A 20,705-nucleotide genomic window follows, 5' to 3' on the forward strand; every position below is an offset into this window, starting at 1 on the left:
TAGAATAGAGGGTCCAGAAATAAATGCATGCATATTAATTAATTTTCAACAAAGGAGCTAAGAATACACACTGAGGAAATGATTTGTTTTTGGACATGATGAGTTTAAGATGTATATGAGATATCCAAATGAAGATATCTAGTAGGTAGCTGAGTATAAAATTTAGAATTCAGAAGAGACAATTGAGCTGAGGATAGACATTTAGCAGTCTTCAATAAATGGTGTTGGGAAAACTGGATATCCATATGCAAAAATTGAAACTATCTTACACTATACACAAAAATCAACTCAAAATGGACAAAAGACTTGCATGTAAACTAAAACTGTAAAAGTCCTAGAAGAGCTTTAATAGAGGGGGTAACCTCCTCAACATTGGTGTTGGCAATGATTTTTTGGATTTGACACCAAAAGCAAAGGAATCAAAAGCAAAAATAAATAAATGGGACTACATCAAACTAAAAAGTTTCTGTACAGCAAAGATAACAATAAAAAAAAAGACAACTTATGGGAGAAATTATTTGCAAACCACATATTTGATAAGGAGTTAATATTGAAAATATACCAGGAACTCATACAACTCAATAGCAAAAAAAACACAATCCAATGAAAAAAAAATGGGCAAAAGACCTTAATACATATTTTTCCAAAGAAGATGTACAAATGGCCAACAGGTACATGAAAAGGTGCTCAACGTCACTAATGATCAGGGAAATGCAAATTAAAACCACAGTGAGCTCTCATCTCACACCTGTTAGGATGTCTATTATTAAAAAACAACAACAACAACATAACAAATGCTGGTGAGGATGTGGAGAAACAGTGACCCTTGTACACTGTTAGTGGCAATGTAAACTGGTATACCCACTATGGAAAAGAGTATGGAGATTGCTCAAGAAATTAAAAAAGAGAACTAGCATATAATCCAGCAATCCCAATAGCATATAATCCAGCAATCCCACTGGGTATATATCCAAAGGAAATTAAATCACTATCTAAAAGAGATAATCTGCACCCCATGCTCATTGTCGTACATATTAGTCACAAAAGCCAAGATGTGGAAACAATCTGTTTGTCGACAGATGAATGGATAAAGAAAATGTGAAATATTTGGCGGACGGGTGGCTCAGTTGGTTAGAGCACGAGCTCTGGGCAATGGGGCTGCTTGTTCGATTCCCACGTGGGCCAGCGAGCTGCGCCCTCTGCAACTGGACTGAAGTCAATGAGCTGCCGCTGAGCTCCCGGATGGCTCAGTTGGTTGGAGCGTGTCTTCTCAACCACAAGGTTGCTGGTTTGACTCCTGTAAAGAATGGTGGGCTGTGCCCCCTACAACTAACAATGGCAACTGGGCCTGGAGGTGAGCTGTGCAGTCCATAGCTAAGATTGAAAGGACAACAACTTGACTTGGAAGAGTCCCGAAAGTACGTACTGTTCCTCAATAAATTCCTATTCCCCTTCCCCAATAAAATCTTAAAAAAAAAAAAAAAAAGTGAAATATTATTCAGACTTCAAAAAGAAGGAAATCCTGCCATTTGTGACAACATGGATGAATCTGGAAGTCATTATGCTAAGTGAAATAAGCGAGACAGAGAAAGATAAATACTGTACACTATATGTGAAATCTTAAAAAGAAAAAAATAGTCAAACTCATTGAAACAGAATAGAATGGTGGTTGCCAGGGGCTGAGGTATGGAGGAAATGGGGAGAGATTAGTTAAAAAAGGTACACACTTTCAGTTATAAGATGAATGAGGTCTAAGAATCTAACATACTAATTGGTAATTATAGTTGATAATACTATATTGTATTATATAAGTGAAATTTGCTAAGGGAAAAAAAACGAGAGAGAAGAGGGGAAAGAAACCAGACCACAGTGAGATAAGGAAAGAGTGAAGGTAAAACAGTAGAGACAGTGTATAAGAGTGAAAAATTAAAGGCATGTAAAAGAAATCTTACAGAATTAGCTTAGAAAAAAGGGTAGATTTGTTGACCCAGATTACCAGGCCCAGGAGATTACTGGCAAATGGAACCAGAAACTCAAATACTGTCAAGACTTTCTCTGTGTCTCTAGTTTCTGTTTTTTGTTTTATTTGCTTCATTCTCTCCTACTGATTTTTAATTTTTTTTTTATTTTGGAGTAATTTTAGATTTGTAGGAAAGTTGCAGAGATGGTATGAGGGTTCCCATATACCCTTCATCTAGTTTCCTCTAATAACGTCTTAAATAATTATGATACATCTGTCAAAAACAAGAGATTCACTTTTGTATGTCACTATTAAGTGAATTCTACACTTTGTCCTGATTTCACCAGTTTTTTCACTAATGTCCTTTTTCTGTTCTAGGATTCAATCCAGGATGCCATATTACATTTAGTCATCATGTTTAGTTGGTCTCCTCTGGTCTATGATGGTTTCTCTGCCTTTCCTGTTTTTTTCATGACCTTGACAGTTTTGAAGAGTATTGGCCAGGCATTCTGTAGAATGTCCCTCAATCTGGGTTTCTCTGATGTTTTCCTTATGATTAGACTGGGAAGGAAGAGTGCCACAGAGGTGAAGTGCCCTTCATCACATCGTATCAGGGGGTGCATTATATCAACATGAATTATCACTGGTGATGTTAACTTTGATCACTTAGTTAAAGTTGTGTCTGCCAAGTCTCTCCACTGTAGAGCTACATTTTTTTTCCCTTTCTATATTCTGTTTTTTGGAAGTAAATCACTAAGTCTGATGCTCAGGGAGGGGGAGGTTAAGCTTCACCTCCTGGTGAGGGGACCATATGCTATATATTATCAGATAATATGTAGTATATTACTCAAACTACTTCTGTTTGGAAGATTTGTCTCTTCTTCTCCCTCCTGATGTCTTAAACTAATTTCAAAATCAATTTTATATATGTACTTAGCTCAAAAAACAGTTAGATAGGCCTTATAACATTACCAACAAATTCAGAAATCCCGAGGAAAGACTCCAGATGGCTGGGATGACTCCTGTGACTCTCCTGATCAATCTTGTGAACAGAGGGAAAGATCATTTAAGAAGATGGCAGCAACCATTCAGACTGATTGGTAAAAATGCTTTAGCATAAACTCGTCCTATTGCCCAGGGCATGCTTTGGTCCTTTCCTCTGTTAACCTTCAGGTCTCAGCTGAAGTATTACTCCATCATAGACATCTTCCCTGACCTCTCTCTAAGTCAGATCCCCATGTGATGGGTTCTCATAGTACCTGGTACTTCTCCTTTGTGGCAGTTATCACTTGCAAGTTTCTTGTATATGAGTATTGATTAAATGTTTATATACTCCACTAAACAGTAAACCTGGCTTATTCACCATTGTAGCACACATAAGCAGTGCCTCCACATAGGTAATGTTCAATCAATGTTTGTTAAGTGAATGACTGACATGAAGGGGCTATTCCAGAATTAAGAAAGGATGTTAGCGAGACAGCAGAATCAAGGACCACTACTCATGGAGTGCAGTAAGGAAAGAGAGAGTGGATAGGTAACAGAAGGCTGGGAGAAGTGGGGAGGGGAAGGATTGGAGGATAGTTGCTTGGAAGAAAGGAGCCAGACCATGCTTAACCCCACAGATAAGGAGTTCCTGGAGAGGCAGTAGGTCCCAGAGGAGAGAGGAGGGACTGAAGAATTAGCCATGACTACAACAAGGAATTGATCTTTAACAGAAGAGAGGTACTTCCTCCTTCAAGAATTAGCCATGACTACAACAAGGAATTGATCTTTAATAGAAGAGAGGTACTTCCTCTTTGAAGACTCAAAAGGAAGATGAGTGAGGATGCCGATAAGCATGAGGGTATGAGGCCTCCATACCTGGTGATTCATTCTCTCTGGGGAGGAGTTGGGATTTTGTGAAAAATGGGGCATAAGGGAGGCTGTATGTTAGGGATCTTGAGGAAAGTGTTAAAGGAGTGAAGTGATGGCTGGTGGGCTTATAGGCCTAAAGGACCATGGAGTTGAGGAGGCTGGTGAGAGAACAAAGGATATAGGCACAGCTACACTGAAGTCCTTGATGAAAAAGAGGGGAGGTCATTTCATGACAGCACTGAGGAGGAAGTGAAGGGTTGGAGGTATATAAAGGGGTTGAGAATTTAGGGCTTTGTCACCATGAAATAGAAGTTTCAGAACAGGAAAGATTGGGAGGTGGGTCCACAAGGGGAAGGACTAAAACAGGGAAGCAGTGGAAGGGCAAATTAACTAGGGGCCAGGAAGGACAGAACAGTGTGGGGATGGACCAAATGGGAAAGGAAAAATGACCCAAAGGGCCTGCCTTGTGAATGATGGTCCTGAATGACAGGATGGGAGGCTGACAGTTCTCGCTGGCTGTGTTTCATTTGTTCCTTCTTAGTGCAGGAGGCAGCAGTGCTTGGTTTCAGACTGCTCGAAGGCTTAGTCCCCCGTTCAAATGCTCATGAGAAGCATTAGAGCTCCTCAGCACAGCCCAGCCCTGGAGAAAGTGAGCAGGGCTATTAAAGCATGGCCAGAGTCCAGCACTATTTGAGTTGGGATCTTCCGAGAGTTAGTGTGTTTTCCATACTCTGAAGGACTTCAGTTCCCCATAGAGACTAGAAAAGAAAAAAGGACACTCCCGCTTGTCTCCCATAGAGCAAGAACCAGAAAAAGTGGAAGGGGATGGGATCTAGAACAGATGGAGGGGCTAAATGTGAAGAGGAAGGACTCCTAGCCTCTGGGATGGGAAGTAAGGAAAGCACTTCAAGTCACAATGATCAGTTTGCTGAAATGTACCAATTCTGTCAATTTGCCAAAATTTTGTTTCTTTTATGTGTAAAGTTTACAACAATTTGCATGGTTGGATAAATTTTAACTATTTTTGAAGATTTCTACAAAGTTTCAGTTAACTAATTTGAAGTTTAGTTTAGCTTAGTTTTAGTTTCAATTTATTGGCAACTGTTTCACTGAAGTTATTTTGCCATGGTTGGCCAAAGTTCAGTGTATTCTAAGTTTTTCCTTGCTTTGAATTTATAACTTTTGGGAATGAGAATTTCTTGTGTATTTTGCTCTACAAGTGTTGCGCAATGACTCAAGTGTCAAAAATTTTATAAACAATCATTGGGGGAGAGTTCTCGTTTCCAAAACATTTTCAATCCAATAATTTGCCTTCTTCTTTAACTTTTTTTTTTGCATTTGTAATTTTAATAGATATATAGGTATGGACTGAAATATGGCCATACTGTATTTCCATACTTGTTGGTAAATGGTATTAAGTTATTATAAGTGATAGAATTAATCATATAAATTCTATTATAAACTCATCAATTCAACATAATTGTTCTAAGATGTCATGGAGACTGATAAATGGGCCTCCTGCCATAGTGACATCAAAGAAACATTTGTAGAATTTCTGCCAGTTCCATTCCTATCACAATAGGAAGACTACTTTAGGAAGAGCTCTGCTTATTATCCTTGATTATATAGTTGTTACTACTTCTAAATACTTAAGTTTTTACTTTGTATTACTTAATACTTTGTATTACTTAAGTTTTGATTTTATTTTTTATTTGTTTAAATAACAGTTTTATTGAGATACAATTTATATACCATAAAGTCCATCCTTTTAAAAGATATAATTTACAGTGGTTTTTAGCATATTCAGAGTTGTGTATCCATCACCACAATCAAATTCCAGAATATTTTCTTTTAAAAAAATTCTAAAAGATTTTAATTAAAATATAGCTAACATACAATATTATATTAGTTTCAGGTATACATCATAGTTATTCAACAGTACCCACCTGGCAATATTCAAAGTTATTACTATATTATTGATTATATTCCATATGCTAAAGAAGTGATCACCATGATAAGTCCAGCAACCAACTGACACTGTACCACGTTATCACAATATTATTGACTATATTTTCTCTGCTGTATATTATATTCCCAAGACTTGTTTTATACCTGGAACTTTGAACTTCTTATTCCCCTTTATCTTTTCCCTCCCGTTAAAATTTTTCAATTACAGTTGACACTCTATTATTTTATATTAATTTCAGGCATAGTGGTTAGACATTTATATAATTTATGAAGTGATCCCCCTGACTAGTACCCACCGGGCACTATACCATATTATTGATACCATATGCCATATTATTAAGATTTTATCGGGGAAGGGGATCAGGACTTTATTGGGGAACAGTGTGTACTTTCAGGACTTTTTTCCAAGTTAAGTTGTTGTCCTTTCAATCTTAGTTGTGGAGGGTGCCGTTCAGCTTCAAGTTGTTGTCCTTTCAGTCTTAGTTGTGGAGGGCGCAGCTCAACTCCAGGTCCAGTTGCCGTTGCTAGTTGCAGGGAGTCAAACCAGCAACCTTGTGGTTGAGAGCCCCACGCTCCAACCAACTGAGCCATCTGGGAGGCAGCTCAGCTCAAGGTGCCGTGTTCAATCTTAGTTACAGGGGGTGGAGGCCACCATCGCTTGCGGGACTCGAGGAGTTGAACTGGCAACCTTGTGGTTGAGAGCCCACTGGCCCATGTAGGAATTGAACCAGCAGCCTTCGGAGTTAGGAGCACGGAGCTCCAACCGCCTAAGCCACTAGGCTGGCCCCCATATGGCCATATTATTGATTATATTCCCTCTGCTTTACTTTACATCCCCAAGACTATTTTAAACTACCAATTTGTATTAATCCCTTCACCTTTTTCACCCTGGTCCCAAACCCCCTCCCATCTGGCAGCCATCAAAATGTTCTCTGTATCTATGAGTTTGTTTCTCTTTCATTTATTTTGTTCTTTAGATTCCACTTATAAATGAAATCATATGACATTTGCTTTTTGCTGTCTGACTTACTACACTCAGCACAATACCCTCTAGGTCCATCCATGTTGTCACAGATGGCAAGATTTCATTCTTTTTTATGCCTGAGTAATATTCCATTGTATATACCAGGAGTGCCAAAAATATGTATACATGTTTCAATTTTCCTTTCTTAAAATGTGTATACATCTTTTTGGCACCCTCTGTATGTACCACTTCTTCTTTGTCTGTTCATCTATTCAGGGACACCCAGGTTGCTTCATATCTCGGCTATTGTAAATAATGCCTCAGTGAACATATGGATGAGCATGTCCCCTTGAAGTAGAGTTTTGGGTTTCTTCAGATAAATACCCAGAAGTGGAATGACTGGGTCCTTCTTTGCCTCTTGGTATGGTCTTTATTTTAAAGTTTATTTTTGTCTGGTATAAGTATTGCTACCCCAGCTTTGTTGTTTGTTTTCATTTTAATGAAATACCTTTTCCCACCCCTCTACTTTCAATCTGTGTGTGTCTTTTGATCTGAAGTGAGTCTCTTGTAGGCAGCATATGTAACGGTCTGGTTTTCTTATTCATTCAAACTCCTGTCATTTGATGGGAGCATTTAACCCATTTACATTGAAAGTAATTGTTGATAGGTATGTAGTCATTGCCATTTTATTATTCATCATATATTTTATCTTTTTTTAGTCATCTTAAAAAAGTCCCTCTAAGATTCCTTACAATATTGATTTTGTGGTGATGAGCTCCTTTAGATTTTTTTTGTTGTTGTTTTTTTTGGTCTGGGAAGCTCTTTATCGGTCTTTGGTTTCTAAATCAGAGCTTTACTGGGCAACTTTGGTTATAGGTCCCTACTTTTCATCATTTTGAACATTTCCTGCCTGTTCCTTCTTGTTTGCAAAGTTTCTGTTAAGAAATCAGCTGATAGTGGGCTGGCCCAGTGGCTCAGGCGGTTAGAGATCCATGCTCCTAACTTTGAAGGCTGCCGGTTCGATTCCCACATGGGCCAGTGGACTCTCAACCACAAGGTTGCCAGTTCAATCCCTCAAGTCCCACAAGGGATGGTGGGCTCCGCCCCCTGCAATTAAAATTGAACACAGCACCTTGAGCTGAGCTGCCTCCCGGATGGCTCAGTTGTTTGGAGCACATCTTCTCAACCACAAGGTTGCCGGTTCGACTCCCGCAAGGGATGGTGGGCTGTGCCCCCTGCAACTAGAAACGGCAACTGGACCTGGAGCTGAGCTGTGCCCTCCACAACTAAGACTGAAAGGACAACAACTTGAAGCTGAACAGCACCCTCCACAACTAAGATTGAAAGGACAACAACTTGACTTGGGAAAAAAGTCCTGGAAGTACACACTGTTCCCCAATAAAGTCCTGTTCCCCTTCCCCAATAAAATCTTAAAAAAAAAAAAAAATCAGCTGATAGTCTTCTGGGAGCTGCCTTGTAGGTAATTAACTACTTTTCTCTAGTTGCTTTTGAGATTTTCGCTTTGTCTTTAACTTTTGGCATTTTAATTATGACGTCTCTTGGTGTTGGCCTCTTCAGGTTCATCTTGTTTGAGACTCTCTGTGCTTCCTGGGCTTATATGTCTACTTCCTTCACCAGGTAGGGAAGTTTTCTGTAATTATTCCTTCGTATAGGTTTTCAACTCCTAGCTGTCTCTCTTCTCCTTTGGTACTCCTATAACGTGAATGTTGGTATGCTTGATGTTGTCCCAGAGGCCCCTTAAATTCTCCTCATTATTTGGATTCTTTTTTCTATTTGCTGTTCTGATTGGGTGTTTCTATTATCTTGTCTTCTAAATTGCTGATTCAATCCTTTGCTTCATCTAATTTACTGTTGATTCCCCATTATTGTATTTTTTTTTTTTTTTCTGACTGGTTTATGTTTTCTATCTCCATTTTTTATGTTTCCTATCTCTTTGTTGAAGTTATCCCTGAGATCATTGAGCATCCTTATAATCAGTGTTTGGAACTCTGTGTCTGGTAGATTGTTTGTCTACATTTTGTTTAGTTCTTTTTCTGGAGCTTTGTTCTGTTCCTTTATTTGGGACATGTTTCTTTGTCTCCCCATTTTGGCTGCCTCCCTGTGTTTGTTTCTATGTATTAGGTAGGGCTGCTATGTATCCCAGTCTTAGTAGGGTGGCCTTATGTAGTTAGTAGATTTGCTTTGGGGCTCAGTGGAGCAATCTTCCTTGTCACCTGATCTGTGCACTCCAAGTGTGTCCCTTGAGTGGGTTGTGTGTGTCCTCCTCTCGTTTACTATTTGCATGTCAATGGGAGGGTTTGACCCTCAGGCTTATATGTTGTTAGGACTGGCCTTGACTATAGTGGAGGAATTGTGGTGCAGGGGCTAACCTAACAAAGGAGGCTCTGCCTCAGCTGCCCAATCTGCCCCTTGGCTGTGTTGTTCTTGGAGGCAGCTGGATGATGCTCCAGTTCATTTTACAGCTGGCCACTGGGGTTACCAGCCCCAGAGCCACTAGGGAGGGAACCCACTGCAGGTCAAGTTCAGCCACAGCCAGTGCCCCACCCAGGGCCAGCCGGCAAGAGCCACAAAGAAATCTGTAGATGGCCATTGCCTGTTCCGTGCTTGAAAGTGCCTTGAGAGGCCAAGTTGTGAACCGAGGCCAGTTGCCTCTAGTGCCAGGCTTAGGGCTATTGATCCAGAGGTACAGGATATGCTCAAGCCAGATGCTGAAGGTCTGGGTTCCAAGAATCATTTAGAGACCCTAAGAATGTCTGCAGCATGAGTCAAGGCAGGCAGTTTATATGAAAAAGTCACTACTGTAAGCGGCTTGGGTGTGCCTGAAAGTTGGGTGAGGCATGGTCTCAGAATCACTAGGGCATGGCCAATGAAAAGTATTAGCCAGCTTGATGGAGACTCAGATATGGCGGCCGCCTGCATCTGTGTGCAGGGAAGGGGAAAGGCTCAACAAAGAAACAATGGACTCTACCAGCTCCTCCATCCAGGAGAAAGCTGCCCCTTCAGCCCCGTCCTGAAGCCAGACAACTCAGTTCCCCACCATATGTCACTGCCACCTCTCCAGCTGCTGCCACAGCACTGGAGCTCAGATTCTGTTGGTGAGTAAGTCCACATGCAGTCCTTTTAAGAGGAGCAACTGGGACTCCAGCTGCCCTCCGTCTCACTCAGTCACACTCTCTGCTGGTTTTTACACAGTCAGAGATTATGGGGACTTCTCTGTTTGGCACTGGAACCCTGGGCTGTAGAGGGGCTGGGACCCCTCGCCCCTCCAGAGGGACCTCCGCAGCCGAGATATCCCTCCATTTTTAATGGTCACATGCAGATGTAGGACTAGCCCATTCCGTGTCTCTGCCCCTCCAACCAGTCTCGAGGTGGCTTCTTCTACATGTCCTTAGTTGTAGGGCTTCAATTCCACGAGATTTTAGTTGATTCTCAATGATGGTTGTTTTGTAGTTTAGTTGTAATTTTGATGTGGTTGTGAGAGAAGGTAAGCACAGCATGTACCTACTGCGCCGTCTTGACTGGAAATTCTGATTTTTGTATAAAATTAACTTTTGGATATTGATCTTATATCCTATAACAGTGCTGAACTCATTTCTTAGTTTTAATAGTTTTTTGGTGGATTCCTTAGGATTTTCTATGCACAAGATCATGTCATCTATGAATACAGTTATTTCTTCCCTTCCAATACAGCTGTCTTTTATTTCTTTTTCTTGTCTAATTGCCCTGGTGAAACCTCCAATACCATGTTGAACAGAAGTAACAAGAATGTACAGCCTGGTCCAGTACCTGATTTTAGAGAGAAAGCATACAGTCTTTCTAATATTAAGTATGATGCTAGCTGTGGGCTTTTTCATACATGCCCTTTATTATGACAAGAAATTGCCTTTATTCTTAGTTTATTGAGTGTTTTTATGTTGAAAAGGTGTCAGATATTGTCAAATGATTTTTGTGTGTCTACTGAGATAATCATGTGCTTTTAAAATTCTATTGATATGCTATGGTGTATTACATTACTTGATTTAAGAATGATTAAATCAAGCCATATTCCTAGGATAAATCCACTTGGTCACAGTGTATAATTCTTTTTCTATATTGTTGGATACAATTTGCTAGTATTTTGTTGAGGAATTTTCCATCTACATGCAAAATAATATAAGGGATTGATCTGTATTTTTCTTTACTTGTGATGTCTTTTCCTGGTTTTAGTATCAGAGCAAGACTGGCCTCATAGAATGAGTTAGAAAGTGCTATTTTTAATTCATAGATTTGTTTATCAGCTACATTAAATGAGTATTATCTATTGGTTTTAGGCATCTGAATCCTAAGTATCTGAAATGAGTATCACATACAAAAGTGACATTCAACAGACTTTGACTGAAATCTCAGTCACAGTACACAACTGTCTCATAAATAGACTTTGGTAACACTAATAAAACTAAACTGAAACTTAAAAACTAATTTAAACTTAAAAAAGAAGAGAATCCACAAAGCTGTTAAACTTTTCATGAAACAAAATTTCTATAAATTTTATAAATAATGTTAATAGAAACAAACTTTGGTGAATTGATAATTTCACTAAGTTGCATTTTGGTATTTAAAAGCAAATGTTTTTAAAGTTGATAAAATTGGAAATTTTGCTGAAGTGACCTTTAGGTAGCTATGTCATTGAGTGAACTGTTTTTGGTAAAGATTTTCAACTAAAATTGCCTAGTTTCTGGATGGGGGTAGATAATTGAGAAGGCTATGCCTACAGTCCACCCCCACACCCCGCCCCACCATCTTTTTTTTTGAGAAGTAGGAGGTGAGGTTAATTGCTTATAGTAAGAGATGGTGATTTAAAGAGTTTAAGAAAAGTGGAGAAAGTTTGCAGGAGTCAAAGAGATGACAGGATTAAACAATCTAGGCTGAGTTGTGTTTATGACCCAGCTCTGTTGATTCCAATTCCAATGGTTGTATGATATTATTTTGTTCATAGGAGCTCAGTGAAGAGGGCACAGGAGTAGAGAAATTTGGTGATTAGTAAGTGGGTGGGAGAGGAAGACATAGGGTTGAATAGGGGTTGCCATGAGAATGGATGAAGTATTGGATCATGACATCTAGGCCAGTTGAAAAGGAGGAAAAGCCTGATACACACAGGGAGAAAAGAGAATTCAAAGGACTGGAGTTAGAAGAGGTTGAAAGTTTGATATGTGTGCAAGGGGATGAGAGAGCCACAGGTAAGAAAGTGCGTTTAGAATGAGATTCTGGAAGATAAAATTTCAGTGGTAAAGTAGATCTGGTCATGAAAGGGTCAAAAGTCTAGTAAACAGTGGATTGGATAGATGGGTTTCAGGAGGAGAGAACAATAAGGTACTATGGGGCCAGAGTCTTGAATGGGGCATTCACATAGATAGGGAAAGCACATACATGGGATGGTAGCAGGTCTTGGGATGAACAAGACTCTGGGCCTGACTTCACTAAATATGTCAGTGATCAGATGCTGTCTTTCCCCACCTCCATCCCCAATCAGCCCAGCATGAATCACCCAGGCTGTTATAAAAAAGGGGGTAGCTGGTTCTCAGAGTTTGTAGAACTCCTCCAGAGAGTTCTTTGGCTTTCCAGTACTTGCTTCTATCTCTGCTAGCTCCATGTTGACTTCTCAGTTGTGTTTTGACTTAATGATATTCTGTGTGTTGCTCTAGCCCATCCTTTTAGGTCTCTTATTTAATGATTCATTTTGTGACTAGCTCTGGGCTATGTTTTCTCCTCAAAGGTAGACAGGCAAACTTACCAACTTACTTTCTGTGCGTTGGGCCAGCTGGTGGTCTACGCCTTAGCAGCTAAGACCAAGACCATCAGGAGGAGGTGGTACAACCAATGCCAAATCCTAAAAGACAAGGGGCTTTAAATAAAGGTGGAACAGCCATAGAAACCACAATGGTGAATGAGAAAGCTCTCCACCCTCCCCCTTTTCCCTCAAAACATGATTTTGGACTTTTCCCTCAACATATACATACCCTTAAGTGCTGGTCTCCATGACTAAGGACTGGCAAAAGTATTCATTATAAAATTGTCTTAATTTGTTTCAGCTGCTATAAGAAAATACCACAGACTAGGTAGGTGAAAAACAACAAAAATTTATTTCTCATGGTTCTGGAGCCTGGGAAGTCCAAGATCAAGGTGCCCACATGGTCGAGTTCTGCTGCGGGCCCTCTTCCTGGTTCATAGCTGGTGGCTTTTTGTTGTGTCCTCAAATGTTGGACAGGGCAAGGGACCTCTGTAGGGTCTCTTTTATAGGAACACTAATCCTGATCATGAGGATTTCTCCGAAAGGCCCCACCTCCTAACACCATCACATTGAGCATTAGGATTTCAACGTGTGAATTTGGCGGGACACAAACATTCACACCATAGTAAAAACGAATACACTGATCTTCAAAATTCACTTTTTAAATCTGCTTTCCTCTCAAGGTGCTGCTATCACTGGCCTGTCTTCTCTTTTCATAGTCATCTTACTTCTCATCTAATCCAATTGCCTCCATTCCCGTCTGTGTGTGTGTGTGTGTGTGTGTGAGACTCTCACATCTGTATTGCTAGCTTACATACATCCTCTGAGCTCACAAGGCTGTTAACATGTATCTCCTGTTCATGAGATAGTGCCTTAACATGAATAGTTTGTTTTTAACAAAGTTCATCACAGTAATCTGAGATCTGCTTCTCCTCTGCTATTCTGTTGCTGGAATGGCTCTATGAATGGAATTACCCCACCCAACTGCCCAAGTAGAAACTTGGTATCATCCTTGACTCTTAACTTCTTTTACTTCATGTAATCACACCATGTCCAGTGTATTCTATCTCCTCTGTAGCTGTCTGATCTGTCAGCTTCAATCTCCCCTGCCTCTGGCCTAGTCTGGTCTTCAATGAACTCCCTTTGGATTCCTTAACACGTTGCGTACGGATCACGAGAATCTTCGTTTTTTTCTGAGCCATGCATTAAGGACGGATAACGAGAATTCTTGTTTTTACTGTTGACTCTTTTTACTTTGCACATTTTATTGAATTATTTGTGTTTCGTTAATAACAAAGGAAGCTGCTTTCTGCAGTATCACACCAGGAGGGATTACTAACATCATAGGTGAGTAAATCCTAAAAAATTCCATAGAAAAATAATAAATGACATAGAAGCATTCACGCTTTAAAGAGAAGAGTGCATTTTAAAGTTACTTCTTTTAAAAACCTGCCGGAACAGAGGGGTATGAGGGATTTAAACCCCGCCGTACGCAACGTTTTAATTAAGGCCTCCTATTTGGTTTCTTTTCTTCTAGTCTCATTCCTCTAACCCATTTTCCTGTCTGATGCAATAATCATCTTTCTGAAATGCAAACCTGATCTTTTTCTTGTCATTTAAAAATCCTTCAGTGGCTTCCCCTGGTCTTCAGGATAAAATCCAAGCACTTTATCATGTCTTACAGGGCCCTTTGTGACTTGATCTTGCCTGGCTTTCCTGCATCATTTCCTCCACTTCTTCCTCAAATAGTAAACCTCAGCTGTACCAAATTACCTACTTGGAATTTCTGAAACACCACATACTGTTTCATAATTCAGTGCACTCATACCTGTAGCTCTTGCTGCCTGGAATGCCCTCACATCTCACTTCTCCCCCTATGCATGATGTGCATGATGAATACCTACTCATTCCTCAAGGTTCAGCCCTAGCATTGTTTCCTCTGAAGTTCTTCATTGAGCTCTTTGCTCGGTACTCCAGTAAGCCTGAACGCACCACTTTCACACTTCCAATTATGTTGTATACATTTGTTTACAGTCTGTCCCTCCTTTTGGCTTGTGGGACCTTGAAAAGTCATCCCTGTATTCTCTATATATACTAGCACAGTGCTTTGAATGGAGGAATATACTTGCTGAATATATTTGGTAATTATTTTTTGAGTGCTTCTATGAACAAGGAAGACACTGCAGAACGTACTGTGATGAAATTTGCAGGTTCTCTTTCCCTTTAGAAGGCAATTTCTCAGTCTCCTTCAGATTCTGTATCCTGTCTGTCCCCTACTATGTGACCTCAGCCTCTTTTTCCTCTACATATATACTGTGAGTTACCCATCCATTTCCTTAGCTTTAACTGCTGACAACTCCCAAATCTGTCCTCCCAGCGAAGAACTCGTCCTCAAACTCCAGATGCTCCCAGGCATCTCAAACCGAGTTCATACAAAACTGAACTATTTTATCTTTCTTTTATCCTTCTGGGATGAAAAGAAAGTTGTAGGAAAGTTTCTGAAACAATTTTAAGGAAAAGCAGTTACAAATTAAGTCAGGACGATGGCATTCAGTTTTCCGTGACAACCTTAGGTACAGCTTTTGTGTTTTCATTGTCTTGAAGTGAACAGCAGTGAAACTTTAATGCTGTGCTTCCCATGCTGGGCTACATGGCAGTGTGCCGAGGTATATGTGAAGCCACAGTGCAAACAAGGCTCATCTTCCTAGAGCATCAGTTTTGATAGAAGTTTGTGTGTGTGTGTGAGTCTAAAGTATATTTAAATTGTAATAAACATACATTGAGAAACATAATGCAAAACATCCTAAGTTTAAACTTTTTTCCTCAAAATACAGACATATAGGCGATTTCTATTATTAGGGAATCTCAAGCCTAACTACCAAATTCAATGTTCCAGACTCAAAGACATGAATTACAATATGCCCAAGTACTTAAGGACATGAAGAGGAAAGCCTTAAGGGTAACAGACATTATCCAGTAGTGGACAATGGGAAACCAGCATTACAGGAAGTTCTTTTTCAGATGAAGTAAGAGGAAACTGGGGAAGGGAGGAGTTTGCTTTAATTGCCAAGCTAGGCTAAGAACTTTACACAGTGTGTTGATTCAGTCCTTAGACATTTTCAGAAGATGCCTCTTTTGTCCCATGTGCTCTACTGGGTGTCACGAGTGAATTAAATATGTCCCCTATACTCAAGGAGTTCACTATCTAGGGAAGGGTACCAAACAATGTAATTGTGCCTTTGCTGCAATGAAGGATGTATAGTGTGAAATTGGACCACTGGTGCCTCGCTTTGCTTGGGAATTCAGTGAATACTTCACAAAAGACATATCATTTCAGCTTTTGGCTAAGTCTTCGAAAATGGATAGGTATTTTTTGTAAGTTAGTGAGAAAGATCTCAGGAAACTGAAATATGAAATGTGTGGGAAATAAATTAGATCCATGCTTACATTTTTGACAGTCATTATGAGCACTTTAGTGCCTGTAGAGGAAGAAGCCCATGTCTTTTTGTAGCAATTAACAGAAAACCCAGGCTCACATGGGAATAACCATTAAATATTACTATGTAGTTCCTTTTAATGGTTCTGACCTGCTATTCGGTGTCGTCTTCAGCCTAAAGCCAGTTCCCCATGGCACTCAGAATAACATGCTAACTTACTCTTCTTGTCCAGCAGAGTAGAGCCTGGATTCTCACTGCCTCAATTAAATTAGTTTAGGCCTATCCATCGCTGAACCATCAACATCAATTGCAAGGGGATGGAAATACTAACTCCTTTAATCTGGGATGGATGTGTGGGAACCAATCCACTGCAGGGAACTGTAATACAATGTGATAAATTCAGTGGATTATGGAAACATTGCAGTAGTCCCACATTCACAAAGTAATGAATTTAGGTGTGTGGATGGTCAGAGAAGCCACCCAGGAGATGCCAAAAGTTTGTGTACAAGTTAGGTAGGCAAAAGGGGAAGTAGGGCTTTCCCGGTGGTAAGAGGCTGCATCAACAAAAGGTGGTAACGGGGTTGTGCATAGGGAAACAGTCAAAATAAGGACGTCCAGGCTTCTGGAGCATAAAATTAGAGGCAAGGGAAGGTGCTGGAGTAGTGAGCAGATGCGTGAGGCACTAAAGGGAGTCATGGTAAGGAATCTGGACTCTTCTTTCAGATCATCAAGCAGAGAATTTAGACATCAGATATCTATCGCTCTGGCTATAGTGTGGAAGGAGGCAAGTTAGGAGGCTGTTGCAGTAATCTTGGATAGAGATGTCTTGAATTTCACACTAGGGAGAGAGGTGATTGCAGATTTCAGAAACATAATGGGAATAAACTCAACATGACTTGACTGTAGATGAGTCCCTGGCTTTTGTAGTTGTGTCTCCTCTGGATATTGGGCTTATACTGTGTCACTGAACTGTTGAGGCTAGAGTTCTCTTTGTTATTTTTTGAAGGGTGAGGGCATAACTGTCAACCTTGCAGTAAAGAACTGGATCTCGAGATAGAAAAGCTCTGAAAGTAGCGAGGGAATTCCAGTGCATCTAGGCCCTGCTCTTAGGGGTTTGCAATTTGTTAACGAGGTGCCCAGATGGACTTGAGGGCATATTCCAACAACTAAGGGGAAAAGTTATCATTTACAGGCCAGATTAGGAAAACCGACAGTGTTATTTCCCATGTTATCCCTGAGCCTTAAGTTAGTTCTAGGATTCATATACTCTTACTTGGGCCACATTATTAAAGGGGGTGCCAAAATATTAAAATGTTTCTTGAGGCCCCTGTGGCATTGGGAGTGGGCCATTAGATTGTGAGTTCCTTGAAGGGAGACGTTTCCTTTCATCTCTGTGTCCCTACTATCTCTCCCAGGGCTTCAACATACGGCAAACACTTTGATAAAGATTATATCCCTAAGTGCTTAAACCATGCTGGGTACTAGCAGATGCTTAATAAGTATTCAGGGAACTGCTGAAAGCTCCAAAGATGGGTATATACCTGGGGCCAGGAGGAAAAGTTATGAGAGTCAGCCATAACCCACCTATTACCAGTACTTAAAGATATGGTTTTATGTTTAAGAAAAGTGTTTCAAGTTATTTAGCTGAGGTGAATGTTCATGTAGACAGGTAGGGGATAAATTTTTTGGGGAGAAGCATTCAGAGTTTTAGGTTTATTCAATAAATGCTTTAATGTCTACAATGGTGCTAGGAATGTAATGTCAGAAAGAGCTTTCTGGTAATAATGTGACAAATTGGAGCAGGGGGAGAGATGGAAAACCCTGTTGGGAGTAGATAGTGTCAGACTAGAGCAGCTGCAGTGAAATAGTACCAGAATACCTGTCACTGAAGCTAGTCTCTATCTGCTAGACCAGTGACCTCTCCACCTTCACCCTTATTACCTCAGACAATGGATGGGTTTGGTGGGCCCAATACAATCTGAAGGTCCAGCCTACGATAAAAGCTCTTCTTTCCACCCTATTAGTGATATGCGAACAGTCAGGCCCTGCTATCAAATATTTTGGCTGGGATGACAGCACCAATTCTTCCCACAACTACCACCCTAGTCAAGCCTGAGCCTTGAGGGATGCGCAGCCTGGCTGGGCCCAGTTTGGCTTCCTACTTCTCATATCCTCTGGCCATTCTGAAGCCAGATTTCCCTTTTCTGAGTTCCCAGAGAGGCCCAGATTTGATAATAAAAAATTTCCAGGAAATTCCCAGGTTTAACTTCCTAATTCTCCTCTAACTTCAACCCTCTCCTTTACTTTTCTCCCCACCCCAACTCCCACTCCAAGAGGAAGGAGCTTATTCTGGAGTCTAACATCCTCTGCTGAATGCTTCTACTCCCTTGGCCAGGATGGTAGTACATCTGAGTTCCCAGTCCTCTCCTCTGAGGCCCATTCAGGGTTGGAGGAGATGACATGAGGGTAATATGTCATCCAGCTTAGAAACAGAATGGTTGTTGAGTTCCTTGAAGGTGCTTAGGGTACCAGGTTATTATAGAAGGTTCACTTCTATATGTTCACTCTCCAACTCATGTCAGGAAGTAGTGTTTCTCTAAGAAATCCCAGGGGCTCAGTCTCTATGCTAGATGGCAAAACTTTGGGGGCCATTTTGGAATTACAGGATTCACACCCATATAAACTGGCATTAAGAAAAACAAAACTGTCTAAGCAAACAAAATCCAGATCTAAGAGTCAGAAACATACACTGTGAATTTACCCCATGGGGACTGATCATTTGGATAGTTCTTATTCTCAGAAATTCCAAAGGGAGAAAAAAAATCAGTTTCCATATATTCATACAAGGAATTTTATCTATTGTGCAAAGAGAGGGTTATCTGGCTTCCCAGAAGGTTCTGGGCTCCATTAAGATGGTCCGTTTCACAACTCTAGCTCTTCTTCCTAGCGATTAAAAGAGCTCCAAAGGCCTATGACCCTGGGCACTGATGAGGGCCACACACACTTTGGCTCCAGTTAAATCCCTGGTGTTGGAGCCGTGTGGGACTTGCGGATGCTTGCTTCCTGGTCCTGCTGCAGCCCCTGAAGTAGCTGGTTTAGGAGTGTAAGGTTGCTGTCTCTGCGAGGCAGGGGCAGAGGTGGGAGGCAGTTCCCTTTATACTCGATCACTGCCATCTTGGCCCGATCCTGCTTATTCCGATTTGGGATCTGCAGCATTCTCGTGTAGCCCCCATTCTGACCTTGGTACCGAGGGGCCAGTACTTGAAACAGCTTTGGGATCAAGTCTTTCTCCTAGAAGAGAATTATCCAGAAGAGAGCAAAGTCAGGCACCAAGGCAGCGACACTTAGCTTTCAGCACTCCCAAAAGTTGCGTCCAAACACACACGCACACTCACACACCCCTCCCCCACCCTCTAATGTGGCAGAATCAAAGTAACAGTTACTTTGGTGGGGTCAGTTACAGGCAGATGTGCAGATTCAGATTCACATCAAATCTAAGCAATTTAGGGCATGCATTTCTAATTTAGTTCACAACATTTGTCTGTAAGTGAGTGCCTTGGCTTTATTCTGCCCAGTCGCCCTTTCTCTAACAACTCCCTCCCACTCAGGGAGCAAATGATGAACTGTGGGTGGCACTTAGTATGCACTCACTGTGAGCCAGAAGTCGGCCATGCGCATGGCTCTTTCGTTGGTGTCTCCCAGCTTCCCATAGTCGATGAGCTGTGAGGACAGAACAACACTGATCCAACCGGAGCAAGAAACGAGGCGCCCATCGTACTCCTCTAATGATGGACTGCAACCTATTCAACCCACTAGCAAAGCTTCGCTCTAATTCAGGGCACCCCTAACCCCGCAGCCCTAAACAGTCTCCTATTTGAGGGACCGAAGCAGTGGACTCTGGCTAGTGGGGGATTCAGACTCCAGACAGGGAGTCCCAGGGCGGTCCCACTCCTTCCCCAAGTCCAGCCGAACCCCGACCCCTCAGCCAGATCCGCGCTGTGGACCTGAGCGTCCCGCCCCTCACCCACTTTGCGTGACCCCTCCTCTCACCTTCTCAGCGTAACCCCTCATCTCGTCCACGCGCGCCCATGACGCCTCTATGCGTTCGTGTCGCACTAGTCCCGTAAGCAAGTTCCGCAACAAGTGGATGCGGGACTCGGGACCAAGGCCCAGGCGGCGGAATACGCGGCCATGGGAGATGGCGGCGGCGAGTGACAGCCGCATGTTACCTGCTTCTCCCCGCCCCCTTGAGGCCGGAACTGGAAACTCCAGGGGACACGGCGCGGAGAGGCGGATTTGAGAGGACGCATGCGCCGTACGTAAATGCGTGGTGGACGTGTTTGCGCATGAGCAGCAGAGCCTGCCTCGTTGGCAACCGCGGGAGGGCGGAGAAAGGGTGTTGACCTGTTCAGAGGAGGCGAGCTGGGCGGGCTTCAGGCACCCGGAGCGCTGCCGGTCGGGCCAGGGAACCGGGCGCCCCCTAGTGTGGGATGAACCTGCCGTCGGGATCCTCTTGAGGTGCGTCTGTCGTCTGGTGTCCTGCAGGGCGAGGGGAAGCTTCGCTGCGGAGCCTGCTGGGAAAGTGAGTATCTGAGGAAAAAGGCGCCTGGAGGGGTCGCGCTCCTATAGGCTGGCGGCTTCGCCCCGCCTTGAGCTGTGGAGGTCCGGCGGGTCTGACAAAAGTAGAGGGCGTCATTTTGACAAAATTATTGTCAGTAATCATGGTGAAATGAA

The 20,705-nt window shown here is 41.8% G+C and overlaps 1 protein-coding gene across 2 annotated transcripts; it reads right to left on the reverse strand.

Moving 5' to 3' along the window:
• Positions 1-18,808: 18,808 nt before the first annotated feature.
• Positions 18,809-20,292, reverse strand: MRPL17 (mitochondrial ribosomal protein L17). Of its 2 annotated transcripts, XM_074335914.2 has the most exons (3): positions 20,022-20,275; positions 19,623-19,691; positions 18,809-19,262 (listed from the first exon to the last, which is right to left on the reverse strand). In XM_074335914.2, exons 1-3 carry the CDS (start codon positions 20,193-20,195, stop codon positions 18,987-18,989), a joined length of 519 nt encoding a protein of 172 aa, XP_074192015.2. In that variant the 5' UTR covers positions 20,196-20,275; the 3' UTR covers positions 18,809-18,986. The 2 variants fall into 2 exon arrangements, with proteins under 2 accessions (XP_074192015.2, XP_074192016.2); XM_074335915.2 differs by lacking the exon at positions 19,623-19,691 and having other exon boundaries at positions 20,022-20,292.
• Positions 20,293-20,705: the final 413 nt, after the last annotated feature.

This window comes from Rhinolophus sinicus, chromosome 14, assembly GCF_057876585.1.
Source record: "Rhinolophus sinicus isolate RSI-liver-muscle chromosome 14, RSI-T2T, whole genome shotgun sequence".
NCBI classification, from domain to species: domain Eukaryota; kingdom Metazoa; phylum Chordata; class Mammalia; order Chiroptera; family Rhinolophidae; genus Rhinolophus; species Rhinolophus sinicus.

Excerpts from the sequence above, each read along its gene's own strand:
- MRPL17 (XM_074335914.2), bottom strand. The coding sequence starts at position 20,195 with ATGCGGCTGTCACTCGCCGCCGCCATCTCCCATGGCCGCGTATTCCGC. Across the intron at positions 19,692-20,021 it reads TGAGGGGTTACGCTGAGAAG|CTCATCGACTATGGGAAGCT; the intron begins GTGAGAGGAGGG and ends CTGTCCTCACAG. Across the intron at positions 19,263-19,622 it reads TGGCCGACTTCTGGCTCACA|GAGAAAGACTTGATCCCAAA; the intron begins GTGAGTGCATAC and ends ATTCTCTTCTAG.